A 14,174-nucleotide genomic window follows, 5' to 3' on the forward strand; every position below is an offset into this window, starting at 1 on the left:
CTCCTAGGACTGTATCCACCTTTTCCAGCCCATCGGAGCACCTGAAGGCTGAACTAATTTATGCAGGAAAAGTCATCAACTGCCGAGCCGAGAAGTTCGTGACGAATCAAATTTACTGTAAGTTTGCTCATCTCTAGTTACAACCTGGCTGGCATGTCTATCCCTAGGATTGGGATAAGTTTGATGGGTGAGGTGTTAAAGGGGTACTACTTTTTCAAATCAACTGGTGCCAGAAATTTTTACAGATTTGTAATTTACTTCTATTAAAAATCTTAATATTTCCTGTACTTATCAGCTGCTGTATACTACAGAGGACATTATGTAGTTCTCTCCAGTCTGACCACAGTGCCCTCTGCTGACACCTCTGTCCATGTCAGGAACTGTCTAAAGCAGGATAGGTTTGCTATGGGGATTTGCTCCTACTCTAGACAGTTCCTGACACAGACAGAGGTGGCAGCAGAGAGCACTGTGGTAAGACTGGAAAGAGCTACATAACTTCCTCTGGAGCATACAGTAGCTGATAAGTACTGAAAGGATTACGATTTTGCAATAGAAGTAATTTACAAATCTGTATAACTTTTTGGCACCAGTTGACCATTAAGGGTATATTCACACTGAGGAATCTCTGCTTGCAGAATTCCGATCATGAATTCTGCTTGGAGACTCCATTTAGTGGCCACCGCCAAAATCCTTCAATGGAAGGACTGCGCAGACCTGCACGGTCACCACTGACGGCAATGCAGTGCGTGAGTAATTCTCCCAAAAGAATAAACAAACCCGTAGGATCCAATAAGTACAATGATTTGCATTATCAGGCACATCTGCATTTGAAGTGAAAAATTTTCTCCGGTGGAAAACAAGTTAAACATTTGTAAATTACTAATAAAAATTAGGTCTGTTATGGGGATTTGCTCCTACTCTGGACAGTTCCTGACACGGACATTTAACTTTAAATGCAGATGTGCCTGATAATGCAGATCATTATACCTTCTGACAAATACCTGGATCCTATGGCTGTGTTCACATGTTCAGGTTTTTAATCGTAACTAGTAAATTCAAAAGCAGAAAACAGATCAGAAAAAATTCTGCTGGCAAATTTCACTGCAGCAAACTCCCATTGTTTTTAATGGGATTTTGCTGCACCGTTCACATGATATTTGCGAAAATTTCCGCCATCTCAACATGGCCTTATAAAAGGAAAAACTGAGAGTCTTTTCAGATTCATTTCTGGCTTTGTATTAAAATATTGCAATGAAAAACCAGAATGTGTGAACACACCCTAAGGCTAGGTTCAGACTGAAAAATCTCCGGCCATAAATATTCCAAGCGCACCCGGCGCGGACTGAATCAGGACCGCAATGACATTGCCAGCCCCATAGACGGCAATGTACTCCACATGGATTCCGCCAAAAGAATGAGATCATTCTTTTGGCAGCGGAATTTCATCGGCGGAAGCTGTGCCGCTTAAAGATGCACTCCACAGGAAAACATTTTTAAATCAACTGGTGCCAGAAAGTTAAAACAGATTTGTAAATGACTTCTATTTAAAAATCTTAAGCCTTCCAGTACTTCTCAGCTGCTGTATACTCCACAGGAAGTTATTTTCTTTTCAAATTTCCTTTCTGTCTGACCACAGTGCTCTCTGCTGACACCTCTGTCCATGTCAGGAACTGTCCAAAGCAGTATAGGTTTGCTATGGGGATTTGCTCCTACTATTTATACCCAGGACTGTATCTATAACAAGGGGGCATCCTCTACGTCTAGAGGAAAGAAGGTTTCTACACCAGCACAGACGGGGGTTCTTTACTGTAAGAGCAGTGAGACTGCGGAATTCTCTGCCTGAGGAGGTGATCATGGTGAACTCTAAAATAATTTAAAAAGGGGTCTGGATGCATTTTTGGAGAATAATAACATTACAGGTTATGGATTCTAGATCTATATGGACAGAACGTTGATCCAGGGATTTATTCTGATGCCATATTTGGAGTCGGGAAGGAATTTTTACCTCTAGTATGAGGGTTTTATTTGCCTTCCTCTGGATCAACTCAGTAGAGACTCATTAGGGTTATAGGTTGAACTTGATGGACTCTGGTCTTTTTTCAACCTTATGAACTATGTTACTATGTACAGTTCCTAAAATAGACAGAGGTGTCAGCAGAGAGCACTGTGGTAAGACAAAGGAAATTCAAAAAGAAAAGTACTTCCTGTGGAGCATACAACAGCTGATAAGTACTGGAAGGGTTAAGATTTTTAAATAGAAGTCATTTACAAATCTGTTTAACTTTCTGGCACCAGTTGATTTCAAATTTTTTTTTCCTGCAGAGTACCCCTTTACATTCTGTAGTGTGGACTGTGCAGTGGAATCACATTTACAGCAATGGGATTCTTCTGAACCGAAATTTAAAGGGGCATTCCAGGAAAAAAACTTATATATATATATATATATCTCAACTGGCTCCAGAAAGTTAAACAGATTTGTAAATAACTTCTATTAAAAAATCTTAATCCTTTCAGTACTTATGAGCTTCTGAAGTTAAGGTTGTTCTTTTCTGTCTAAGTGCTCTCTGATGACACGTGTCTCGGGAAATGCCCAGTTTAGAAGAGGTTTGCTATGGGGATTTGCTTCTAAACTGGGCGTTTCCCGAGACACGTGTCATCAGAGAGCACGTAGACAGAAAAGAACAACCTTAACTTCAGAAGCTCATAAGTACTGAAAGGATTAAGATTTTTCCTGGATAACCCCTTTAAGTGCATTATTTCTGAGCTCTGAAAAGTGAACCCAGCCAAACAGATCTTTCAATGATAATGCACAGCTATAATATGCTTTACGTCCCTCCTTATTACAGTGCTTCCCAGCCTATGACACTCCAGCTGTTGCAAAACTACAACTCCCAGCATGCCGTGACAGCCTTCGGCTGTCAGGGCATGCTGGGAGTTGTAGTTTTGCAACAGCTGGAGAGCCATAGGGTTGGAAACACTGCCCTATTGTTGTCATGTGTTACAAAGAGTGCCATCCATCACCCTGAAGGACTAAGTGTAGTATAGAAGTAGCTATAGGAGGTGGGTGCAGGGTGATTTACGGTCCATATTGCCTCATTTATTAGGAAACTGCTGTTTACTAGAAGCCAGTCTCCACCCGGTTTCTCCCCTCAGGTCGGGAATTTCTATTTATCTGAATTCCTTACAACTTATTTGCAGAGATCACTGTGTCACATTCCAGACATTCCCGGAGAACTCCCCCAGGTCATCCCATCTCCCAACACCCTGGAGACGTCACCTTTTCCTGCACAATTTCTTCTGCCTGCAGCAATGCAAAAAAAGGACAGAGAAATAGATGACCCCCAACGGCCGGGTCCAAGCTCCTTCCAGAGCACGTGCTTCACTAGTGACCCTCCGATATAATGTTTCCTGTTCCATAGGACTCATTATAAGTGCCAGATGGAAGAAGAAGTTGAGCAAGAGCATGCCCTGGCTGGGCTACGAGCTACTGCTAAAAAAAAAAAAAATTAGGGATGTTCCTATACAATTTTTTTTTTTAACGATTTTATTAGGACAGAGTACAAGTACAGATACTTTTTTTTTCAAGTACTTATCAATACCAATTACTGATACTTAAAAAAAAAAGTCATGTAAGTGCAGAGGAGGCTCTAGACTTTGTCAAGCCTCGGGTGAAAGTCCGACTCACAGACACTCATAATTAAGATATGCCCCAGTAGTTTGGTAGAGAAACCCCTTCTATTAGGTAGAAAGGGAACCCTCACCTTTTAGGCAGAAGCTCCCAGAAAATAGGCAAGTAGGGAATCCCCTATTTACGTTGAAGGCCCCCAGTAGGTAGATAGGGGGATTCCTTACTTGCTGATCTTCTGGGGGCTTCTACCTAAAAGGGGAGGGTTCTCTACCTATTAGTTTGAAGCCCCTGGTAGTTAGGTAGAAGCCCCCAGAAGATAAGCAAGTAAGGAATCCCCTTATTAGGCTGAAGACCCCAGTAGGTAGGTAAGTAGGGAACCCTCCTCTTTTAGGTAGAAGTCCCCAGAAGATAGGTAGGGAATCCCCTATTTACATTGAAGCCCCCAGTAGGTAGATAGGTAGGGAACCCTCCCCTTTTAGGTAGAAGCCCCCAGAAGATCAGCAAGTAAGGAATGCCCCTATTAGTTTGAAGCCCCTGGTAGGTAGAAGCTCCCAGAATATAGGCAAGTAGGGAATCCCCTATTTACGTTGAAGCCCCCAGTAGGTAGATAGGTAGGGAACCCTCTCCTTTTAGGTAGAAGCCCCCAGAAGATCAGCAAGTAAAGAATGCCCCTATTAGTTTGAAGCCCCTGGTAGGTAGAAGCTCCCAGAAGATAAGAAAGTAAGGAATCCCCTTATTAGGTTGAAGACCCTGGCAGGTAAGTAGGTAGAAGCCCCCAGAAGATCGGCAAGTAAGGAATCCCCCTAATTATGCTGAAGACCCCAGTAGGTAGGCAAGTAGGGAACCCCAGTAATTAGGCAGTCAAGTATGTAGGGAGCCTTTTATTTACGGTGATTCCCCCCATTATGTAGTTTCCCCCAAAAGGTCCCCTGCAAAAGAAAAATCCCACTCCCCTTCCCTCCGCTCCTGCCTTGAGGCCTCGGTATCCTCCACTCTGTTAGTGGTGCAGGAACTTATGCTGCACTCTGCACAATGACGTAACTTCATTGTTTTAGTTACCATAAGGAGTGCAATAGCAAAAAATTTGTTTTAATAAGAGTGTCCATTTCATTATTCTGGTATTCTGGTGGAGTGGACAGAAAAGCATATGTGGAGAAAACCTATATAAAGCATCAGAAGGCTTCCTACAGCCAGACAGCTTCCATCTGGACAAAGCCCCCTCTCAGACATAGAATAAACAAGTCTGATCCCCCTTTAGCTAAATGCACCAAAAATGGCAGCCATGCACTTACTATCCAGTCGGGTCTGCTTTCCATCAATGGAACATATCTTCGTATAGGAATCTTCAATGGTTGGATCATAGTCAGAAACGAAGTAAGACTGGAAGAGAAAGGGAGACAGAAAAAAATAAAGTCACTTTAAATATTTAAAGGGGTACTCCACTGGCCACCGTTCAGAACAGTTAGCTTGGCCACGCCCCCTCGTGATGTCACGTCGCGCCCCCTCTCATAGACTTGCATTGAGGGGGCGTATTGTAACGTCATGTGGGGGCATGGCAGACCCCCGCAGCGCGCACACAGCGTTCAGAACGCTGGCCAGTGCAGTACTTTAAGAAGTCTCAAAGTTTCTATAGGCCACATTCACACAATGGAATTTCGATGCAGAAAAATTCACCTACTGTGTCCAACGCTAGGTGGAGTATGCACCACCTCCTGTGTCCAACACTAGGTGGCGACCTTTGACCTCTGGAGACACACCCCCTGACCTAACCCTAAAAAACCCCATTAAAAAAAATTTAACACTCGCTCGCTAAAAATTGAAGATCGTCTTCAATGGGAATCTGCTGCACCGTGCACACTGCAGAATTTCTGCTGTGGAAATAAAAATTCCAGACTGTGCCGAAAGAATGAACATGTTCATTTGCATATCTGCACCGGCTCTAGCACCGATGCATTATGGCGGTGATTACGTAGCGGTAGATTCTGTAGTGTGAATGTAGCCTAAGGGACTGTTCGCACACAGCATATACGCTGCAGATTTCATGCATAGAATCTGCCGTTTCTGATACTTAGGATTACGATGATCGAAAGTGAGTAGAACATTTTCCTCATTACGCGTGAAATCTAAAGCAAAGTGCATTCTCCCTGCCTAGTTAGGCAACACTTCAAAAATAAAGGCTAAATCAACTGCTAACATGGTCATTCAGAATTCAAGGAAAGCTGGGTGACACCCCCACATGTACTTGTAAGGAAAACCTCCAAAAAGGTATTCTGACATATATCATGGTATACTTACCTCATGGCCACTGACTTACTAGTGCAGTGTTTCCCAACCAGGGTGCCTCCAGCTGTAGCAAAACTACAACTCCCAGCATGCCCGGACAGCCTTTGGCTGTCCGGGCATGCTGGGAGTTGTAGTTTTGCAACAGCTGGAGGCACACTGGTTGGGAAACACTGCACTAGTGATTACTTTTAGTCTGTTTCACAATATAACAGGACTTATATGGTTTGTTTGCTGGACACATTACGTTTGGTCTTTTATAGCCGCAGGATCAGTACACTACGGTTTTCGTCAAAATATAGGGTGCGTTCACACACACACACACGATTTTGGGATTTTACAAGGCATACCTTATGCCTTTTTGCGCAATTACACCCTTGAAGGTATCTCGGTGTATACTGGCGAATGGTCAGGCGGATGTCGCTCAGCGTTCCAAACAATTGACTGAATAGAATTTTTTGCAACAACAGGAAGGCCGTACAGGGACCTAGATTTAACTTTTCGTTTTTTGGGGGAAGCTAAATGTTCGAAGCGGTGTTTATCCCCCTCCCTAGAGTTCGTGTGTATTCTGTGTGGGGAGAAGGGTCAGCCATAATCCATAGGCGCTCGCTTAGACACCAGACGGCAGCAAACAAGGTGCTGGCAACGTTATTTACCTCAGTAAACAGCGCGACCAGTCACAGTCATGTGCTACATGTTATGTCAGCCGGACACGGAGCGGCCCTATTACCAAATACACAGATCGATAACATGAGAGCAACACTCCCTGTGACCCAGACACTGTCTGAGAGAAACAATGACAAGATGGCCTTCAGAGGATTATGGGAAATCAGGGAGCGGTAGTGGGGTTGTCTGTAAATTGAGAAACGACTTTAGTTCCCAGCATGCACTGCTTTGTATAATGCTGCCATTACTATATCGACCTTATTACAGTATTCCTTGGGTGATTTTTCTTTAAGTTGCCTAGCAACCACATGGCTTTCTGTCTGGTCGACCTTTGGCACAGATATGAAACCCGCACTATGCTGCAACAACGCTGCGGACTTGTTGTGGACTTTCCCTACCGAATTTAGTGAGGAGGCAAAAAAATCTGCAACAAATCCACCCCCAAATTTATTTATTTTTTTAATAGTTGCAGATTTTGCTTCACTGCAAAATCCAAAAATGCTGATTTTTTATTTTTCGCTTTTTAAATAAATAAAAAGTAAACAAAAGATCTAGAACATATCCTAACATTACCAAGTACAGTGGTCCCGCAAGTTACCATATAAATTGTTTCCAGGACGACCATTGTATGTTGAAACCATAGGGGAGATATTTTAAAACCTGTGCAAAGGAAAAGTTGCTGAGTTGCCCATAGCAACCAATCAGATCGTTTCTTTCATTTTGCAGAGGCCTTGTTAAAAATGAAAGAAGCGGGCTGATTGGTTGCTATGGGCAACTTATCCTCTGGTCCTGTTTTGATAAATCTCCCACCTTAAGGGTATGTTCACACTACGAAATTCCTGCGGAATTCTGTGAGCGGAATTCCGTGCTGAGTACATAAACATCAGTGTGAATGGATTTCCGCGAGACCCATCCACACTGAGCAATTTAAAAAAAATTGTGCCGTGCAAAGAAAGTCGGCAAACACTGCATAGCCGTCAAATGTGACGGCGCAGTGCCGCGTGGTCCTACTGCCGAGGTATTTCGGTGACGGCTGCCAGAATGGAATCTCCGCTCGCGGAATTCTGCGAGTGGAGATTCAGTTCATAATCCGTAGTGTGAACATACCCTAACTCTATGGAAACCTGGTAATTGGTTCTGAAGCCCTTAAACTGTCATCCCAAAATAGGTAAAAGTGAGGATTCAAGAAAATAAGTAGATAATTAATATAGATAAAGCAAATCCTTACATATAAAAGTAAAAAAGATCTGCTGGGAGCTGTAATCACTGTCTATGTAGAGGACAGGAACTTCTTCAGGGTCCTGTACAGTACACAGTATCCTAAAAAAGTAACATGGATCCGCCATCACCCATACCTCCCAACTTTTGCTTAGAGCAAAGAGGGACAAGCCACGCCCTCAGCCACACCCCTAATCACTCCCAGTCTCCTTCAAAATTTGCACCCCTTTAAAGGGTAAGGTCACACGTAACGGATCCGCAGCGTATTTTACGCTGCGGCTGCGCCGGTGAATCGACCCATATTGTGCCTCCTGCAGTTGCCGAAAACCCACTTGACCTTTTCTTGATATCTCAGAGATGTGGAGGAGAAATCGGGCAGGGGCTTGAGGTGTCTGCTTTTAAAGTAAAGTAGAAATAATGGCCGGCACCCCATCCCAGAACCTCTGCAGAACTGGGCACATCCAATAGATATGCCAAAAATACTGATTTTAAATACGTTTGTATTAGATATTTTCTGCTGTAAAAAAAATTACGGAGCAGCAAATCCACACAATGTGCTGCAGACATGCTTTAACTTTTCTGTTTTACAGAATTTTCAACCTATTAGTACCCCATGGCTGTGTGTCCAAAATGGATTTTTCCATCAGAAGAATCATTCATGGAATCTAAATGCAATGCATACCCTTGGATTTTGCATTTGTTCAACTTTTTGGATGCAGTTTAACCCCATTTACTGATGATAACCTGCATCCAGGGGCCACCAACGTGTAATCTGTGCAGAAGTGACATCACCTTTTTTTATTTTTTTCCCGATACGAATTTGAAATCTATGTCAAAAGAACAATCTGGGTTGTAGTTCACATGAAAACATTGGGAAGTGAAATCCAGGTTTTCATGCATATTTTGGTGTCAAATACATTCCAGAATCGGTGTGAAAAAAACCAAAGGGGGTTATTTATCATTGTGTTCTATTGCTTTTTTTGGTGTACATTTGCAATTTTTTTTTTTGCGCTAATTGCAGGGTTTTTTCAAAGTTCTAAAATCTGTCACTTTGACCTTTTGGTGTCGCTAGACCATTTTTTTAAACGGATGCAGTGGTCATGAATTTAGATTACTACTCCTGTCTGTTTGCAAAAAAATAAAAAAATAATCTGCCAGAGTGAGAGTGAGAGTGCGTGCGAGCGAGAGAATAAGAATGTTTATAGACATAAAAAGTTAAAAATTAAAAAAAACGTGCAAATGGAAAGTAAAGCAGTTGTCCCTATGAAACAATCAGATATATTTTTTTAAAAAGGTACAAAAAAGGAATGGCAAAGGTTTGTTAGCAATGGCCAAAAGCTCACAATTTCATGTGCCCAAGTAAAAAAATAAATAAATAAATAAATAAATCCGACAAAGTGATGATAACAAAATAAAAAAAGTGAAAGGTTAAAAGAAAATAAAAAAAAATAAAAAAAATCGTTCAACTAAAACCTCCATCTCTCAAATATTATAATTTTTTATTCTTGGCCTGCGGCAAGGTAAACCACTATTCAAATGAGAAACTCTCCTTTTAGACATTAATTTGCCTTAAAATTAAAACTAAAACAAATAAAGCCAAACAAGCTCCTCAGAAGCAGGTAGACCTGATCTGAAAGTGGCGGTAGAAAATGATCTGGGTGCAATCTGCGGAAAATTTATCATGGTCACTGCGACAATATGATAAATTTGGATAATTCTAGACAAACCACAAAAATGATCTAGCCAAGACCATTATTGATAAATAACACCCAAAAACTCTGCATGCACAAAGAAAGGCTAGAAGAGGAAAATTGTGTAACTTTTTTTTTTTTTTGTGCTAAATAGCAATTCCATGGAAGCCATGAAATGTGGCACAAGTGTGTACTTGGTTACAGAGAGTCAACAACTTTATCTCCTCTTCTAGTTAAACATCCTGCTATTTGTACGGGCAATAAATCAAGCTGTCTGGAAATAGGCCACCGCTGGACCTTGAAATGCCAACACACAGGTCAAGTTTCTGGACAGATCCTCGCAGTCTTCTCAGTTTTCCGGGAGTTGCAGAAATGTAAGGAAGTTGTGGCCACCCACAGCCCTGGAATGCCATGCTCCAGCCATGACAAAGGATTCCATGTATTATTATGATTATACACCATGTATACCAGCACCAAACTGTAATACACATGGGACGAACCACATGCACCAAGAAAGACACGCGGAAGACAGGAGCGCGATGAGCCAGGCGTAGCCACATATTTATCTTGGAAACCGGGACTGGAAGTCTGGAGAGATCATGAAACTGTGCAGGAAACCATTCATTTATACCTGCAGATGTCCATACCGTATGAGCACCCATGTTATGAATTAAAAGAATTATCACTAAATTTAAATATTTAAAGGGGTATTTCAGGAATTTTTTTTGATTTGACTATGCTACAGGGGCTGTAAAGTTAGTGTAGTTCATAATATAGTGTCTGTACCTGTGTGTGACGGTTTTCTCACAATTCTTCTGAGATTTTCAGCCCAATATTTACTTTTAACAGCATACAAGATGACTGTTGTCTCAGATTTTTCCCAGGTTGCAATGCGGCCGAGACCTGACATCACCAGTCAGCTGATGACAGGGAGTCTGTCTGCTTCAATGGGTGGAGGAATCACTTGGTGGGAGAGAGATCAATCTGCAACTAATGCAACAGCTTTAGACACCCTGATTGAAAACCACAGGTCTTTTGAATGGATGCAGCTCATTTATGTTTCAATGGGTGGGCTGGCTGATGTGTGAGGGGGAGGAAAATGGAATTGTGGGATTTGTAGTAAAAAATAAGAAAAAAGCCAAATAGGAAATACCAGTTCACAAAAAAAATAGCCACAGTGTTATGGTAATCTCACAACATAGCCATTTAGCCCCAAGGCAAGTGCAGATCCTTCCTAAGCATGTCCATTACTGTCTGGCAGGTACATACTAAAATCACCTTATGGTGGAGAACCCCTTTAATTAAATGGGCACTGTTCAGACCCTGACCAATTGCTATAATGAGAAGGAAGAAGTAGGTGCTAAGCATGTTCTCTCCCAGCTCATGTGAGTCCATTGGACCATCTCGCACAGAGAGCAGGAAGAGAAGCACTTGGCAGTGCACTTCTCTCCCCACGAATTCTAGCGAACGGTCAGGATTTGAACACTGACACCCCGACCCATGAAAACTTTTGACATGTCTCTATGGGGGGGAATGTTTCTCACTGAAGAAACCCAGTCAGTCAGTGTATGGAGACTTATTTCAGGCAATGCTCCATGGGAGGAAACATATGCAAATTAGCTCTTCCAAATCAAAGGGGTATTCCAGGGTCACCGGAGTACCCCTTTAAGACAACAGCAAATCTAGCTGTACAGCCATAGGACATAACTAAACCGATTTCCCCACCAGGTCTTCAAAGTAAGGTGCCAACATTGAGGGAGCTGAACTGTCAGCCATATTGGGGGTCACTTGAGTTTCCAATAAACTAAATAAAAGGTTCAGCATCCTGACGGACGATGAGGAGTCAAGGAGTTTTATTTACACAGTCCTCAATATGTTCTGTGCACCTGACTTCTTACTGAACTAGCATGGCCTCCACTTTGTTCCGGCACCAGGTATGAGTCAACCATAACACATGCCGCATTTATACCGGGAGAAAAATATATATTCTATTCCCGTAACTCCACTTCCCTGTCAATTACAGGGAAGCCTCAGGAACAGGCCGCCATGTGTACGGCTGGAAGCTTTTTTCTCTTTATGGATGAATGCAAGCATTCTATTACCCCCATCACATTCAATGGCTGACGAATTACAGACGGTTCACAGATGTCCCCATAGAACATGAGGCGAATCCACCTGCGAGCATTCAAGAGCAAACAGTGAGACTGAATTACAGGAGGTACAAGAAGAAACAGTCTCTAAAACACCACATCTACCAAAATAAATGAAAAAAAAATAAAATAAACGTTAAAAGGGATACTCTGACCCCTGACATCTTATCCCCTATCCAAAGAACAGGGGATAAGATGTCTGATCACGGGGGTCCCCACGATCTCTGTGCAGCAACCGGCGTTCGTTTAGAACTCTGGGGGTCGTGATGTCACGGACACGCCCCTCGTGACGTCACGCCTCGCCCCCTCAATGCAAGTCTATGGGAGGGGGCGTGGCGGCCGCCACGCCCCCTCCCATAGACTTGCATTGAGGGGGCGAGGCGTGACGTCACGAGGGGCGTCACCATGACGTCACAATCCCTGGCACCCGCAAGGCGGATTACCCCTTTAAATATAACAGAGTTTCTCAGTTTTACCTGTTTCTTGGACAACCTTCTGAGCTGCCATCACAGTCCACCAGCTGTTTCACCGCTTTTGAAGGCAACAACAGCTTCCCCATAGTTGCAGATTTTGACTTGGGTTAAAATATGCAGATTTAGGGTACGTTCAGACGAGCGGATTTACAGCGGATTTTACGCTGTGGATCCACCGCTGAAGGACCTCTGTATGCTGGCTTTATGTGTGCCTGCTCGGAGCAGCAATACGCCGCTACATGCAGACACGCTAAAGCCACGCATGCGCGGTGTACTCGAACACATCGCGGCCGCTCCCCCTGCTCTATGAGCTAGGCCGATAGCTGCCGCGATGTGCAAGTATACTGCACATGCACGCGCTGGCGACTCGCACATCGCGGTGTGTCTATCGTAGCGGCGTATTGCCGCTCCCAGCAGGCACATGTAAAGCCACCATGCAGGGGTTCAGCTGTAAATCCGGTTGTCAGAAAGTACCCTTATTGCGAATTCTGAATTCCACTATGAAGTCAAATTGGGAAAATCTGCACTAAATCTATCAATTGCCCTTGGGTGCCAATGATCCTGTTGCTAGTCACCGGTTTTGCTTCCCTGGAGCACTTTTGGAGGGAACTAACCACTGTATACCAGGAACATCTCACAAGACCTGCCATTTTGAAAAAGCTCCGACCAGTCCTCGTAGCACAGTGGTCTACAACCCAATCCTCTAGGTCCACCAACATTCTGTTTTTTTAATTCCTCATTTAAATAAAACAGTAAAAAGTTAAAATCCTGGACTGTTGGTGGGCCTTGAGGATTGGGTTGGAGGACTCTACTTTTGCATCACAATTTGGCCTTGGTCTGTCACCAAGATCCTTACACTTGCCCGTTTTTTCCTGCTTCCAAGACATCAGCTTAACTGACTTTCTACCTAATCCATCCCGCCCTTGACAGGCGCCATTGTCACAGGATAACCAAAGTTATTTACTTCACCTGTCAATGGTTTTAATGCTTTTGCTGATCGGTGTATGTTCAGGACTGTGTTGCAGACACTTTATTTTACAGATTGCTGTGCATGTAGTTTTGCCAGAGATTATACAGTTTTCGGCCAACAATGAATGGATGCATCGTGATGGCATATCCTACTACTGTTCATTCATATCCCCATTGAATTGTTGTCCTCTTAAAGGGGGTTACCCAGCTTATGACACTCATCTCATTACACATGATTGGGAATAAGTATATGATCCAACCATTGGGCCCTCCCAGAGTCTCCAGAACGTACCTGTCTCCTACCTCTAAGCTCTATGGCTCCCACCTTCTGAGACGAACTGAGGCGGAACAACACTGTGGGTGGCCGTCGACGCTGAGTGGCCGTCACTGCTAATACTAGTATGTCTCAGAAGGTGGGGGCTAGAGTGCTCAGAGGTTAGACAGAGGCCCCATTTTGGAGATCAAGGGGGATCCTAGTGGTAGGACAGCCTTCGATTAGACACTTAATTTAAGTGTTATTAGCTGGATAAGCCTTTAATGGCCCAATCAGATGGTTGGTATGCCAATATGCTTGTTAGTCAGCTTATCTATGGCCCTTTTTGGCAGATATTGGCCTGTTCAGCCAATAATTGGTCCGTCTAATGGGGCCCTAAGTCTAAGTTATCTCCATTTACTGTGCTGCTGAACGCGGGCTATTATTCACCCTTATCATCCAATCAAGGCTGAAAAGTGTCTGACAGTAGAATTCATCAATAATCACAACTTTACCCTATACATACATTCGATTACATGAGATTCCGTGTTCCACGAGTGGTGGGATAATTCAGGAACACATTGGCCCCGATTTATGATTGTGAACCCCACCTGTTTTGCTGTGCGCCAAAACGTGGCGCCATGTGCCAAGATAGACTTACATAAGGGTCGCTGAAAAAGGGACATGTTTTCCCAACCCGACTTATTAACTATTGAATTCACACAAAATCCTGTGAATATTTGGCTGGAAATTCCCATCAAGAAAAAGGTGGACAAAAATTTCCCGACCTGTGAATCCCCATAGTAGATAAAGTCTGAAAATACATTTCACGGTAATAAAAAAAAA

General features: G+C 43.2%; 1 protein-coding gene across 5 annotated transcripts in view; it reads right to left on the reverse strand.

Annotated features, from left to right (window-relative positions):
* RRAS (RAS related) overlaps nt 1-14,174 on the reverse strand; it is a 59,246-nt gene that overhangs the window by 18,796 nt on the left and 26,276 nt on the right. For 3 of the 5 annotated variants that reach the window (XM_056542422.1, XM_056542421.1, XM_056542423.1), the window contains exon 2: nt 4,921-5,008. In XM_056542422.1, the coding sequence (XP_056398397.1) occupies nt 4,921-5,008 (88 nt within the window). Of the gene's footprint in view, nt 1-4,920; nt 5,009-6,564; nt 6,702-7,172; nt 7,285-14,174 lie in introns of those variants that run through there. The other 2 variants (XM_056542424.1, XM_056542426.1) reach the window with 2 other exon arrangements.

Source organism: Hyla sarda, chromosome 10, assembly GCF_029499605.1.
Source record: "Hyla sarda isolate aHylSar1 chromosome 10, aHylSar1.hap1, whole genome shotgun sequence".
In the NCBI taxonomy this organism is placed as follows: Eukaryota; Metazoa; Chordata; class Amphibia; order Anura; family Hylidae; genus Hyla; species Hyla sarda.